At 46.5% G+C, this 14,284-nt stretch overlaps 1 protein-coding gene across 2 annotated transcripts in view; it reads right to left on the bottom strand.

Annotated features, from left to right (window-relative positions):
• The window catches only part of SETD9 (SET domain containing 9), a 14,227-nt gene extending 5,632 nt beyond the window's left edge, over positions 1–8,595 (bottom strand). For both annotated transcript variants that reach the window (XM_019532095.1, XM_019532096.1), the window contains exons 1-3: positions 8,481–8,595; positions 2,941–3,305; positions 1,036–1,159 (exon numbers count right to left, since the gene is read on the bottom strand). In XM_019532095.1, the coding sequence (XP_019387640.1) occupies positions 1,036–1,159; positions 2,941–3,305; positions 8,481–8,566 (575 nt within the window). In that variant the 5' untranslated portion in view covers positions 8,567–8,595. The remainder of the gene's footprint in view (positions 1–1,035; positions 1,160–2,940; positions 3,306–8,480) is intronic.
• Between the last annotated feature and the right edge of the window lie 5,689 nt (positions 8,596–14,284).

Below are 14,284 nucleotides of genomic sequence, written 5' to 3'. Positions count from 1 at the left end.
ATGAACCCGTGTTGGTTGCCCCTAAGCATAATCTCCCCTGCTGGCCCCTCGTGGACACGTGCCAGAATAATTCTCTCAAAAAGCTTGCCCAGGATCGAGGTAAGACTAACTGCCCTATAGTTTCCCAGGTCCTCCTTCCTCCCCCTTTTGAAGATGGGAACCACATTGGCCCTCTTCATGTTTATTATCAAAACCTCAAGGACTAAATAAAACTGATTCCAACACAAAAGAAATTGAAACAAATTCCTCCTCACAAAAAACAAAACAGCCAAACCCTCACCACCTTTAGAGCAATATCTAAGATACCTTTAGAGAGAGGCAGTTTGTTTCATGGCTGTGTGGAGAACAGCACTAAAATGACACTGTTCCCAGAATACAAGTTGATGCACATAACTCTTCATTTCAGGTTGCGTTTGCTTGTTGCTGTTTATTTTAGATGAATATTCATTATTCTGGCCAGAACCTGTTCTATTTCAAATTTGACCAAAACTACAAGGTTGGTATATTCATATTAACCTTTTGGCTTCAAAGTGAAGGACAACTCTCCTGCAGTCCTGTCTTACTCATTACTTTTTAATGGTACAAGTCTGCAACAGGAGCTAGGGTTGTATGATATGCTCTAGAGCTTTCACAGAGGCCATGCTCCATGACAGACAAATGTTTTCTTATTTAAGTCACTGAACAGATTTGATGAAAAAGCCCAATACAGGTTTTTAAACATTATACTGAATCAGGCCCCTGATTTTAAAATCTCTTCCTTACAAATACCAGAACTTTTGAAGCATTACTCTTAAGCAAAATGTTATATTTCCAGAACAGCAAGTGATGATATTAATGTATTATACCCAGTAGTTTCTAGCCTCAAGACAGAGTAGGACAACAAAATTACAATCTATATATTACAGTATGAGACAGCACATTAGCAACAATTAAAGTCAGACAAATTAACTGCATTGGGGGTTAGATGACAAATGTCAATTACTGTACCACCTTTCAATCCAAATTAATACTTGTTCCCCTATTTTGATTGCTTACCTGTACACGGCTTTTGATATTCCTTTGTCATTCCCATCAATAAAAACACCATCTATGCATCTAAAAATAAATGGATTGCCAATGGACTGGAAAAAGATGGGCTCATACTTTTGATATACTGTACCTGAGGCAAGACAAATTTGGACATTTTAGAAGGGAATAAATAAAACTGACAGAACAGACTTAACAATCATGGCTCAGCTTCCCAGACAGATGCTAACTTAATCAAGATAAATTGAATTCTTTCCTTGTTCCAGGTCATTAATATTTATTAGCATTATTTGTTCCTTTGGGGTTCTTTACATTTACCTGAAAGTGCTTCACAAACTTAACAACAATAATCCCTCTGGACATTTGGTAACTATGGAAAAGAGGTGGTGAAAAATCCAAACAAGACAGAGACAGACTGTCCAAAATAAAGGCCTCACTAAATTCTGAATACAGACAGTGAGGGAGCCTGCTGAATATACTCTAGTACTAAATGTATATATGACAAATCTCTGCCTGCTACACCCCAATTTGGAATAGGCAATAAGGACATCTCTGCCCACTGGTACTGTTTTGGAGGGGTTGTTGGTGAAAAGATACATGGCATATGCATCTTCAGCTGAAAACAGTTATTTTCCTCTCCATCTTTTACAAGTGGAAGACAATTTTATATGGGTAAACAAATGGCGAGACAACTTTTAAAGCACGGATTGTGTCTGTTATAGGATGGGGAAATGGCTAAACTAAGGCACAAATGAAAACAAAATCAGCTCAGCAGAATATTCTAAAAATTGGGAATAGGATTTAATCTGCATCAGACAAAAGAGTTGGGTTTCAAGCTACTAGTATGGGCAAACTCAATGAAGGGAAAAACTGGTTCACAATTTTCTAGACTATTTCATCTCTGCATGCTGGTTATACTTGTGCCTATCTCATCTTTTACACCTTTGCATCAAACTGCTTGTTACAATACAAGCATCCTGTTGGTGAAGACACTGTCAGCAGTCTACATCTGGTGTGAAACAAGAGGCATAGCTAAACTGATATACCCTCTTCGTAGGTTTACTTGCATTAACAGCTGAGCAATCTCCTTCTCCTTACTGAAGAGTATGTCTTAACAACACAGCCTCTGAACCTGGCTGATACTCTGACAGGGAGGTCAAGCGAACTGCATCTAAACTGACACTTAAAACGTGGTTAAACTCTGAGGAGCTACTCAATTACCTTATGGGGTTGCTCAGTTACATTACGGGGCTGGTTGTTCATTCTCTATCAGTGACTTCTAGTTGATATTTGGTCATCTTATACATCAAAGGTGATGGCTGAAATTGTTAACTGAACTAAAATCTTTGTTAAATAAAGTAAGCAAATAGAATACCAAGAAAGAGGGATCAGAAAAATATGTGCGCTATTTCTTTCATATGTACTTTTTGGACCATAGCATCACTGGGTAGGGATTTATTCCATTTTTGTCAGTTTCTGGTCTTCTATACTATTTTCCTGACAATTCTACATTCAAAGTACATTTTATGCTTTGAAATACTTCTATAGTCTGCCCATTTGATACATAGAACTATCAAAACTTCAGTCTCTGAAGCCCCTATACATGAGAGCTTCATGTACATGAGTAGTCCCTTGGAGTTAAATGGGGTTACTTATAATAGCACTGATGTGCATTAATACTTGCAGAATACGGAGCAAATGGTCTGCCAACTAAAAAACAGATCTTGGGCACTTAGAAAATAACAACATAATTTCTTTATCACCAATGATCTCTAAATGAGCTTACAAATGGAAATATTCTTACAAATGTTATCTTGTGATTTCTGGTAGGATATCAAAGTTAAACTTGCAGTCTGCAATATATAGGCAGAAATTACGTTTAACATATACAAAAATAACAAAGTATTTAATTACCAGGATACATAGCTACTACTGTCCCTTTAGGGACAAACCCTCTGGTTACAAAGACTCCTGTTCCAGCAGAAACCAGTGAGCTCTGATTTCGAGTAATACTGAATCCTAATGTATGAAACAGAAGTTCCTCTGGACTAAAAATATTCTGACTCTCATAGCAGGAAAAAGTTATTTTTGATTTTGAAGGCTGAAGATGCAATAATTCCAGATATGTGGATTTTACTTCTGGAAGTAAGGCCAAGATTTTTTTTTGTCTGCTAAAGTCATTTATGAACAGAGCTTTAAATATTTTCAGGAGTGTTTCAAGAACTTCTTCATCAGAGACAATTTTATCTTTGCAATCTTCTGGCACATATCGGAGGGTCCTGTAACAGAAGAGGAAAAAAATATTCAAATATTAAGTTTTCCTCTAAGATCTGGAGGTAGGAAAATTTTACAGCAATAAAAAGCACTTTGATTTTTGTTCAACAAACTGATGCAAAAATAATCTCAAAGGACATTTTTCCACACAAATGTGCAAATAGCACCTTGATTTCAACATATACTTTTGGAAGAAAAGCCTAATGGGCTACTGAACTTTGAGGCTTTAGTATAAACATATTGAGCAAAATGTTGCAATATGGCATCACTAAGTTGTGGGGGAAAGTAATGATTTTTGTGCAGATGAAACAGTGTACTCTTCAAGCTGCACAACAGGGCCCCTGTGACAACTGAGGGATAGGCTTGCTGACATCCCAAATCTGAGGCCCTGGGTTCAAAACTTCCCTCTGCCAAGAGATTGCTACCCCCCCCGCCCCGGCTACTGTGTTGCCACTGTACTCAGCCCTGTTTATGCCTCATTCCACAGCAAGGGTAAGCAACCCCTGGCATAGGTGTCAGAGCCTGGCATACACAGGCTTGCTTGGCATGCATGCCTCAGGGCAGATGGCAGGGAAGGGGCCATGGCTGGGCTGCCTCACCAAGGACTGGGCCCCTCATACCGCCCCCCACCATCTGCCCCTGGCATGCCAACAACTGACAAGTCCAGGTTGTTGGTGTTTTTGGTGCTTTGCCCAAAAATGTTGCTGACCACTGTCCTGGAGTATTGAGCACAGTTCTGGGCCCTGCATTTTAAGAAGGATGTGTTAGAGAGGGTCCAGAGATAAGCAACCAAAACGATAAAGGGGTTGGAAGACAAGCTGCATGAGGAAAGGTTGGGAGACCCATAGCTATGTTTAGCTTGGAGCAAAGGTAATTAATAGCAATCTTCGAATATCTGAAAGGCTGCCATAAAGAAGACAGAGAACAGCTGTCTTCCCTTTCTGGGGGCTTAAAATTGAAGTAAAACAGCAAAAGTTGAAGTAAAGCAGATTTAGATTAGCTACTGGGATCCGGGTTTTCCATTTCGCACAGAAAAACAGAGTAAACCACGGATTTTGCCTTTTACCAGAGGCAAATGCAGATTTCTCACTTTACCAGAGAAACCCATGGATTTTGCAATGAGCAACCTGCAGGCTGGCAGGGAGCTGGGAGGGAGCAGAAGGAAGGCAGTGCGACAGGGGGCGCCACGTACACGTACATGCACATGGCCCCAGGCAGCTTGCAGAGTAGTTCCAGTGGGTGAGTGTGGGCTGTGGAGGGGGAAATGGGGATCGAGGCCCCTGTAGGGAGGGAGGAAGGGAGCTGGGCAGAGTTGGGGCTGATGCCCAGCCGGGTGGGGCTTGGGACCACAATGCACAGTTGCAGGGCCCCAGCAGCGAACAGGATGGGGCCACGGGTGGCTCATCCAGGGTAGGAAGAGGGCTGGCTCCCCACTGTTGAGCATGCTCCCAGGGGACAGGGGGGACCCATGCCCCCCAGATCTGTATGCAGGGCAGGTGTAAGCTGTGGGCTCCAGCTCCCACCCTGCTTCCCTCTCCTGGGGCCTCTGAAGTCCAGTGGGCGCAACCACAGCAGGGAACAGCCAGGCTGAGTGGGGACCTCCTCGCCACTGCCCGTGCTGCTGCTTTGAGGGGGTGGGTCGCCAGGGCAGCGTGGAGCTTGCAGCAGCTAGGTTGTGCCTGCCAGGCTGCAGAGGCCCTGGGGGAGGGAAGCAGGGAACAGCTTGCAGTGGCGAGCAGCTTCTCCGTGCAGGCCCAATGCTTCATGCCACTCTGCTTCCTTCCCCCAGCGCCTCCGCAGCCCGGCGGCAGGACCCACTGGGGCAGGGAGCAGAGGAGTCCCACAGAGAAACTGCTCCCTGCTGTAAGCTCCACCCCGCTTCCCTTCCCCAGGGTCTCTGCAGCCCGGTGGGCACAATCCAGTGCGGCAGGGAGCAGAGGAGCTGCATGGAAAAGCTGCTCGCTGCTGCGAGCTCCATACTGCCCTGGCAACACACTCCCTCAAAGCAGCAGCACATGCAGGGCGTGTGTTGCCAGGGCAGCATGGAGCTGGTGGTGGTGAGATCCCCCAGAGGCCTGGCTGCTCCCTGCCACACTGGGTCATGCCTGCTGGGCTGTGGAGGCCCCGGGGGGGGGAAGCAAGGTGGGAGCTGGAGCCCACAGCCTGTACCTGCCCTGCGTACAGATACGGGGGGCACAAGTGCCCCCTGGGAGTGTGTGTGGTGGCAGGGAGCTGCCCTGCCTGAGTCCACAGCAGGCAGCAGTAGGGAGCGGAGGCAGGAGACCCAGGTCTGTAGCCCTGGCAGCTGGGGGCCCCTCTGGCAGGGCTGGGAGAGGAGGGGCTTTGTGCAGGAAGTGAGGGGCACCAGCAATGCTGTGGGGGGTGAGGGAGTGAGAGGTATGAGCAGGGCCAGGGAGCCATGGGTGGGGAGTGAGGGGCACCAGCAGGGTCAAGGGGTTATGGGGGAGCCTTTAATTTTAACCACAAATTTGTGATTTTCTTTAAATCAGGGAAAACCAGGATCCCTGGCTATCAGCAAAGCCTTCCTTACTGTGAGCATAGTAAGACAGTGAAACAGACTGCCTGGGGAAACTGTAGAATCTCCCTCACTGGATGTTGTCAAGAGGAGGCTGGATAAGTATGGGACAGGAATGATGTATGAGCAGCTGTCCTGCATCTGTTCAGGGGTTTGGACGAGACACAATCTTAAGAGTAGGGCTATAATTAGGAAGGATCTAATATACATTATCTAGAACTACATACAGTTAGATTTAAGTAAATAAACAACACATTTTTACCATTAGAAAGAGGCCAGATATAATTTTGTTGAATTCAAAAAGAATAATACCAGCTACTTGTGTGCGTTGGTTTTAATTTGGTTCAAAGGAATGGGCAAAACTGATATTGGAAATATGCAAGTGATTCAGGGCCCCAAATCCCATTTTTAAACATGACTTACATGCGTAGGATCCAAAAGCCCCATTTTTACTGCCTTCCTGTCAAGCCTGGGACTGCTGAAGACAAAGCCCTACCCACTTCCCCGTTCCACGCACACCTGGGACTACAGGCACTACAAGCAGCAGAGGGGCCCTGAACATACGCCCCGGTATAGTTCTTAGGCTCTTTGTCTCGGGAGAGTATCAGAGCAATACTAAGGCATGACATGGGCACCTCTAAACAAGTCAGCTCTGTCATTTGCCAGGTGTGAGTGCAGCAGGAGCAAGCAGGCAGAGCCTTTTCTCTGCAGTAATCCTAGGCTTGACAAGGAAGTGATACATACCTAGCCTGTTTCACTGAACATTAATAAGATTTAGGTTTGTCAGGCTGCTTGCAGATATTAAAAACAAACAAACAAAAAACACCATGCTTTACTGGAAGCTGCAGTATGCTACATCAGCCCGATTCTGTAGTGTCTGTATAAATCAGACACTCCAATGTGGCCTTTTTTTGCTTTTAGCTGAAGCCCAGTCAATCAGCTATTAGATAAAGCACCAAAAAAGCCCCATGAAAGCACCCCATCTATACCAATGTTGGGCAAGCTGGGTCCAACTACGGTGCTGCCTCTTTTGGGCAAGTGTGAGGCTCGGTACAGGAACGTGCTGAGTTTAAAACAAAATAAAAACCAAAAAAACCACCCCAGTAATGTCTGCAAACAGCCCCAGTGCCCAAAGTCTAAGAGCAAAACTTAATTCACTCGGGAACTTCCAAGGATGTTGACTATGTCTGAATCTCTTCAGTCTTGTCTGATTTGCCTCGTAAGAAACAAGTGGAAGGCATAACTGAAACCAAATAAAAATCTGTTTCAGACTGTTTCAGCAATGACCATTTACTAGGCTGGGTTGAATGCTAATGATGGGCATTCCTGATGGCAGGAAGACTAAAAATATACAGCTGCTCATGTAAGCCTTCTGTAAAAAGAGGGTTTAGAAGCTAGATCAAAATCTAGATTGCTAAGAGATAGCAGCAATACCACCCCTTTCTTCAGAATAAGGGAAGATCTGTCTGATGTTTCCACAAAGCTGTATTTCCTTTATTTCAGCAGAGTCGAGACATGCTGCATAAATACACAAGGAAAGAATAACATGTGGCCGCTGAGTTACAATAGGGCTAATTCAGTAGAAGAGTTCTGCTGAGATCATTACACCACAAGAATTCAACTCAAGATATATTAATTCCACTACAGCCCAGAGAATTAGCTTCCTGTTGTATTTACTCCAGGGCATCAATTATTACAGAAATTAGAGGTGAAAAAGACCTGGTTGGCCAATCCAAATCCTTGCCAACAGAGAACTGCTCCCTATAGTACACTATCAAATGCTTTGCTCAGTCTCGTTTTTGTGGCTCAGACAATAGGGCCATTACCACTTCCCTTGGGAAGCCATTCCCCAGCTTGTAGAAAGTGCAAGTACCTCTCTTGAAGGTTTAAACATTTCACCAATCAAGGACAGGAGGCACTATACAGATCTCAGAGCAGAAGCCTGAGGGAAACAGCCTGCAGCAACACTGCCACTTAGAAACACAGTCCTACACACTGGGCACATCTACAGGTGCGCTTTAATGTGCAGTAGACTATTTTACTGTGTGCTAAGGCATCACAGAAACACCATGCCATTACACTAACACACAGTAAAACAGCCTACTGTGCATTAAGTGTCACTAGCAAAAAACATGCAATTTTGCTATTGAACATTACGGCAGCCTAATGTGCATTAATTTACCACCTCACATCGGAGGTACCCTGTCTAATACACCTTAGGGAAGGCATGTTAATGCACGTGTAGACACCCCCACAGAAACCTGCATCCAAAAAAGGAAAAGCCCTGCGCTGCTTGTGGCATTACGCAGCCGACAGATCAGGGGGCAGAGGAGCTAGGTCTCTCGAGAAGGCCATGCCCAGCTAAACCAAGGCGAGGGCTTCTCCGCGTGAGCCGGCACCTGCTGCGCAGCGGGATGAGGCAGACGCTGTCGGACGCCAAACGTTACCGCGCGGTCTCGGCTCGCACTCGGCAGCGCCTCCGACTTCATCCCGCCCCGGACAAGTCCTGCTGCTCTGCCGGCCCAGTCGCGCAGCTGGGCCGCGGCCTGGGCCCCTTGCTCCTCCGCGCCCGCGCAGCGACGAGGAACGCGCCCATTGCCCAAGAGCCCCGAGGGCTCCGCGGAGGCGGCCTCCCCGCCCTCACCTGCGCTTGTGGCGGAGGTTGAGCGCGATCCAGGGCACGAAGCGATACTTGTAGGCCTCCCAGCGCCGCCGCAGCGCCCGCAGCATAGCATGGCCACCCCGCGAGGACCTCCCTCCCCCGCGGGCAGTGTGACCCTGCGAACAGCTCGGCCAATCGCCACCCGCCTCGCTCGTCTTAATTTGCATGCAGCCGTACTATTGGCGGGCGGGGAGTGGAGGTGCGCGCCTCTAGCTCTGCCCGGGCAGGGGCTGCGCGGATGCGGGCGGGGGGCTGCGCGGTTCCTTGCTCGTGGCGCGCGTTTTTCTCCAGGGAAAAGTAAACTAAAAGTTTGAATAAGGCGCCTGGGGCCGCGTTACGCGTCTTCAGATGGGAGCAAAACACAGGCATCGTTTCCGTGGAAGGAGGGAAAAGCGGTCCGCGAGGCTGGGAAAGCGGAGCTGGGAACAGGCTGCAACGCTGCGCAGGGAGGGGTGGAAGATGCTGTATTACACATATTTTATGGCTGGTTTTGCATTTTGTGGTGACATTAATTGCCTGAACATGTGGCCGGGTTACTATTTAAGATGCAATTAACAGGTTAATTTTGCATCTTATACATAATGTCTGTCTAGGTGTTTCAGACCACAATAGGTCAGAATGTTTTTAATATTATGAATTTCTATTTGCAATCTCTAGGTTTGTTTTGTGAATGATGTTTGCACACCTAACAGTGCTAACATACTGCAGCACCCCACAGCACTCTTGAAAGGATCTCAAGACACCCCAGGATGCCATCCTGGTTGAAATTCATTGGTCTAGTTGTTGCTTTGTGCATATTTTTTCATAAGAATATTTTAGAATGTTTCCATGTTCTGCACAGTTGCTTTGGGGCAGAATGTTTTTTCCTTTTGTGCATGTAAATATCTGTTTTCCAGTCTCACATCTTGGTGTTTTTAGCATTTACCCTGCACTGTGGACATACAGAGTAAGTATGGTCAGCAGGCTATGCACTGGCTGAGCGCATATGTGTAGCTGAACTAAACCCAGGTGGAGGGAAGGAGGAGGAAGACAACCTTCCTATGCTTTAGTCTTTGTACCTGGGTGGTTTGAGCCCTTGCCCAAGGGACAGGAGGCCCATCTTATCCAGAGCCAGGCTGAACCTGCATTTCTCTGATTTCTTGGCACCGTATTCAACTAGTCATATCACAAGTTTGTCATTAACCAATCCCTTCTCCAGTGCTGCTTTTGAACCCAAGCCACTGTACCCTGCATTTGTAGTAATTGGAGAGCTGTGTAAGTAGGGAAGTTTTACCCTCCACTGGGAAGCAAGGATGCAGGCTAGAATTTAGGCTCCTGTCTTATGCAGGGTCATAGCCATCTTACTGAGCCATACAACTTTTGGCTTTTTTACTTGCTTTGGTTCTACATAGCTCCCCCTCGTGCCATTCTGGAAACCAGCTTCAAAGAGAACACTAGAGAAGTGCTTAGGCAATGCTTAGCTTGTGGCATGGTGATTAGAGCACCCTGCTAGGGAGTCAACGAGATATAGGTTCAAGCCCCTTCTGAATAAGCATCAGTTTGGGGGGAGTTACCAAGCAGCTATGAGTTTTGATCTGTGACTGAGAAGGAAAAGAGCCTGTATCCTTAATTTTCCCCTAAGCCATCTCTCACCTTTCCATTTGTGTATGTCTGCTTCATACTGTTCACATACTGTGTCCAGGATTGGTCTTTCTGAAAGTATGACAGTAAACAATAAAGCACAAATGTGCTGGACCTCTGCTGCAGGTAGATGGAAAGCATGAGACAAGCATGACTAAAGTTATACCTCTTCTGCACTGGGACCATTTGGTGTCTGACTCGCCTTCCTCTGTGCTGCCAGAAGACACGGCCCCATCTACTTGCTCCCACTCTGCACAACCTTAGAGTGAAAGCAAGCGCTGCCCTTTGCTGAGCTGTTGTGAGTATACTTCAGTGTTCTAAGGTAGTGTCTCCCCCTTATTTCCATGCACACCATGAAAGCTGGTGGCTGGGGTATCTTGTTTTATATAGTAGCATTCTGTGTGCAGTTGAAAGGCAATGGAGAGCTAGCACATAAGGCTATAAAGCCATTCAGACTCCTAAAATTATTTTTTAAGTGTCTTTAGTTGCTATTCAAAAGAAGAAAAACAATACTTCATGGGATGGGAGCTGCAATATAGAAACAGGGATTTAAATATGGGACCACTAAACAAACTGTAATGCATCATGAGCCTTGTGGTTTCAGCAGAGATCAGTGGTGTCAGCACCAAGAAATACTTTTCTGGGTTTCAGAAGCAAGCAGGAACAAACAAAAACAATGCACTGTCCAAATCTGGCTGCATCAGATGTAAGGCAAAACTTATCTCATCAGGAATGGGTGAAATGTGGACAATTGGAGTCTCCCCACAGAAAAAAGAGATTAGAATGCTACGGGAGAATGCTGATTCGTGTTTAGAAGCTTTAAAATTAACCTATTAAACCATAGGAAAAATGACAGCCCTCCTCCATTCCCCATCCTCTCCAAAGGTAAGCTTTGCCATAGAAGCAGCAACTGGGTCTTTTTTAAAGTTCCTCAATCAGGTAACAATATTCCCTCCTCTCTGTATGCACAGTGGCATGTCCCCATCCCCTCCCATTTCCCTGTTTCCATGCCCACCATTGCAGCTGTCTCCAGGTGACGTGGGGGGAGAAGAGGCTCCAGAGCTACTCCTGTCCCATGCCAGCCAGTCTGCACACAGAGCCAGGCTTGGGAAGAGACAGCAGTGGTGACAGCAGGAGGGTTCCCTTAACCTGCGCCTGCTCCTGGGTAGGGAACACGTGGGGGCACCATGCCAAGAGGAGGAAGCTGTCTGTTGCTGCTGCTGTTCCCATCTGAGCCCAGCTCCCTAGACAGAGCAGGCAGGAAAAGTTCTGGAGCCTCCCTTCAGCTCAGCCCCACCCCCAGGGCAGTCAGGGACAGCAGCAGTGATGGGTAAGGGAGGGTTGGCAGAAGGGGAGCAGAGGTGCCATTGAAAATAGAGGGGATTCATACCCAATTCAGAGACTTTAAAAAAGTCCCTGGCTGTGGCTTCCACTGTATTGTTGACAGAAAGGGGTGTGTGTCTGCACCACTGCACCCTTCTGGGTCCACCCTTAACCTTTATTATATTAGGTTGCCCCAACATCTAGCACATATTTATTGCATACACAGAGCATTCCAGTAACTTCCCTATTCCACTTTGTCATCTATTTTTATCTTCTTCCTTGTATCAAATTTTCCAAAGATTTGAAGAACACGGGCTTGTTTTTGCACTACGAAGATGGATGCAAGATCAAGCCCAAGATCAAGCCCACTATATACTTTGGTTCACCACTTCAAAGCCTTTGTGTAGGTTCTTCTCAATGCCTTTGGCTAGAAAGATGCATAACTGCTGTAGGGATAAACTGAGTGGAAATATCAGCATGAGAAGTTAACTGATTTGCCAATGATATCAGTAGCCAAGCCAAAGTGTAGTAAGATTGGTGTTGTATATGAATGACAAAATCAATGGCAGGGATATTTGAACATGAGTATTTTATTGATGTAGTCTTGCATTTTGAAATCAGTTGAAAGGAATCTTAATGCTGTGTTAGATTATCCCTAGGGTAAGATAAAAAGTGTCAGAGAAACTGATTTCTAAATTGTGGGACGTTTCAGGGGGTTTTGTTAAACTTTGTTTTGGTTTAGGTTAGGTTTCCAGGCACAAGCCAGGGCTCTCAGGGCTTCTGGCCACAGAGCGAGGAGCTGTGCTTTTGTTAGACTTGTAGCTTCTCAAGACTGTCAGGTTCCCAGATCTTCAGCAGAGCCTGGAGGCTGTGGCATGCCTGCCTGCCCCAGCTCTGGGACAGTCTGCTAAGAATCTAGGCAAAGATCAGCAACAGTTTGTTGAATGAGAGATTTTAGGAGAAGCATACTGGGTTCCACAAATTAGTATTTTCCAATGAAATTTTGTTTCGCTGGCAAATATCTGACAAACTCTTCATCCACGGGTGCTGAAGGAATTGGTCACTGTCATAGCAGAGCCACTGGCACAGCTATTTGAGCACTTACGGTGCTCTGGTCAGGTCTCAGAGGACTGGAAAAGGGCCAATGTGGTCCCTATTTTCAAGAAGGGGAGGAAGGAGGATCCGGGAAACTATAGGCCAGTTAGTCTCACCTCTATCCTTGGGAAAACTCTGGAAAAAATCATTAAGGTTCACATTTGTGGGAACCCAGCAGGTGAAATAATGCTGAAAGGAAATCAGCATGGGTTCATTGCAAGTAGATCCTGCCTGACTAATCTTGTTTCTTTTTATGACCAGGTCAGAAAATGCTTAGACGCGGGAGTCAAGGTAGATGTCCTCTACCTAGACTTTGAGAAGGCCTTTGAGACGGTATTGCGTTCCATTCCCATAAATACACTGACAGGCTGTGATGTAGATGATTACATGGTCAGGTGGGTGGCAAATTGGCTTGGGGGTCACACCCAGAGAGTGGGGGTGAACAGGTCAGTATCGACCTGGAAGGATGTGGGCAGTGGGGTTCCCCAAGGCTTGGTCCTTGGACCGGTGCTATTCAATGTCTTCACAGATTTCATAGACATTAGGGCTGGAAGGGACCTCGGAAGATCTTTGAGTCCAGCCTCATGCCCCAGGGGCAGGAAGTCAGCAGGGATCATAGGATCTCAGCAAGATAAACATCTAATTTTCTCTTGAAGGCGTTCAAAGTAGGTGCTTGAACCACCTCTGCTGGCAGTTTATTCTAGACCTTGGAGGCACAGACAGTAAAGAAATTCTTCCTTATGCCCAGCCTGAAACAGTCATGGAGGAGTTTGTGACCATTCGACCTTGTCATCCCCTGGGGCACTCTGGTGAACAGATGTTCCCCCAGATCCTGGTGAGCACCCTGATAAACTTATAGGCAGCCACCAGATCACCCCTGAGCCTGCGCTTTTCCAGGCTAAAGAGCCCCATGGCTCTCAGCCTCTCATCATAGGGTCTGTTTTCCTGACCTCTGATCATGCGCGTGGCTCTCCTCTGGACTCTCTCAAGCTTCTCCACATCCTTTTTCAATTATGGAGCCCAAAACTGGACGCAGTACTCCGGCTGCGGCCTCACCAAGGCTGAGTACAAGGGGAGAATGACATCCTGGGATTTGCTTGAGAAGTGTCTATGGATGCAAGCCAGCATTTTGCTTGCTTTACTAGCTGCAGCATCACATTGAAAGCTCATGTTCAAACATGACCCCCAAGTCCCTTTCATCCATAGTGCTAGCCAGTGTAGCACTGCCCAGCCTATAAGCATGCTGTGGGTTTTTCCTCCCAAGGTGGAGAACCTTGCATTTCTTGGTGTTAAAAACCATCAGGTTCTCATCCACCCATTTGCTGAGCCTGTCAAGGTCTGCCTGGATCACCTGCCTGTCTTCAGGTGTGGACACTTTACCCCAAAGTTCGGTGTCATCAGTGAACTTGGCCAGTCCGCTTCTGACACCAATGTCCACAATCATTAATGAAAACGTTGAATAGTATAGGCCCAAGGACAGAGCCTTGAGGGACCCCACTGGTCACAAGGCACCACAATGATTGACTTCCATCAACCACCACCCTCTGGGTCTGACCATGGAGTCAGTTCCCTAGCCAGCAGATCGTGGTGAAGCCAAGGCTGCAGTTGGCCAGTTTTGCTAAGACGTGATCATGGGATACCAGATTGAAGGCTTTTTTAAAGTCAAGATATATGACAACAATTCTCCACATGGGGCTTCTTCCAATCTTCGGGCATTTCACCAGAGTGCCAGGAGTTCTCGAAGATCC

The sequence above is a fragment of the Crocodylus porosus genome, unplaced genomic scaffold (genome assembly GCF_001723895.1).
Source record: "Crocodylus porosus isolate Cpor-Errol unplaced genomic scaffold, CroPor_comp1, whole genome shotgun sequence".
Lineage (NCBI taxonomy): Eukaryota > Metazoa > Chordata > Crocodylia > Crocodylidae > Crocodylus > Crocodylus porosus.
This window is presented reverse-complemented; position numbering and strand designations above follow the sequence as displayed.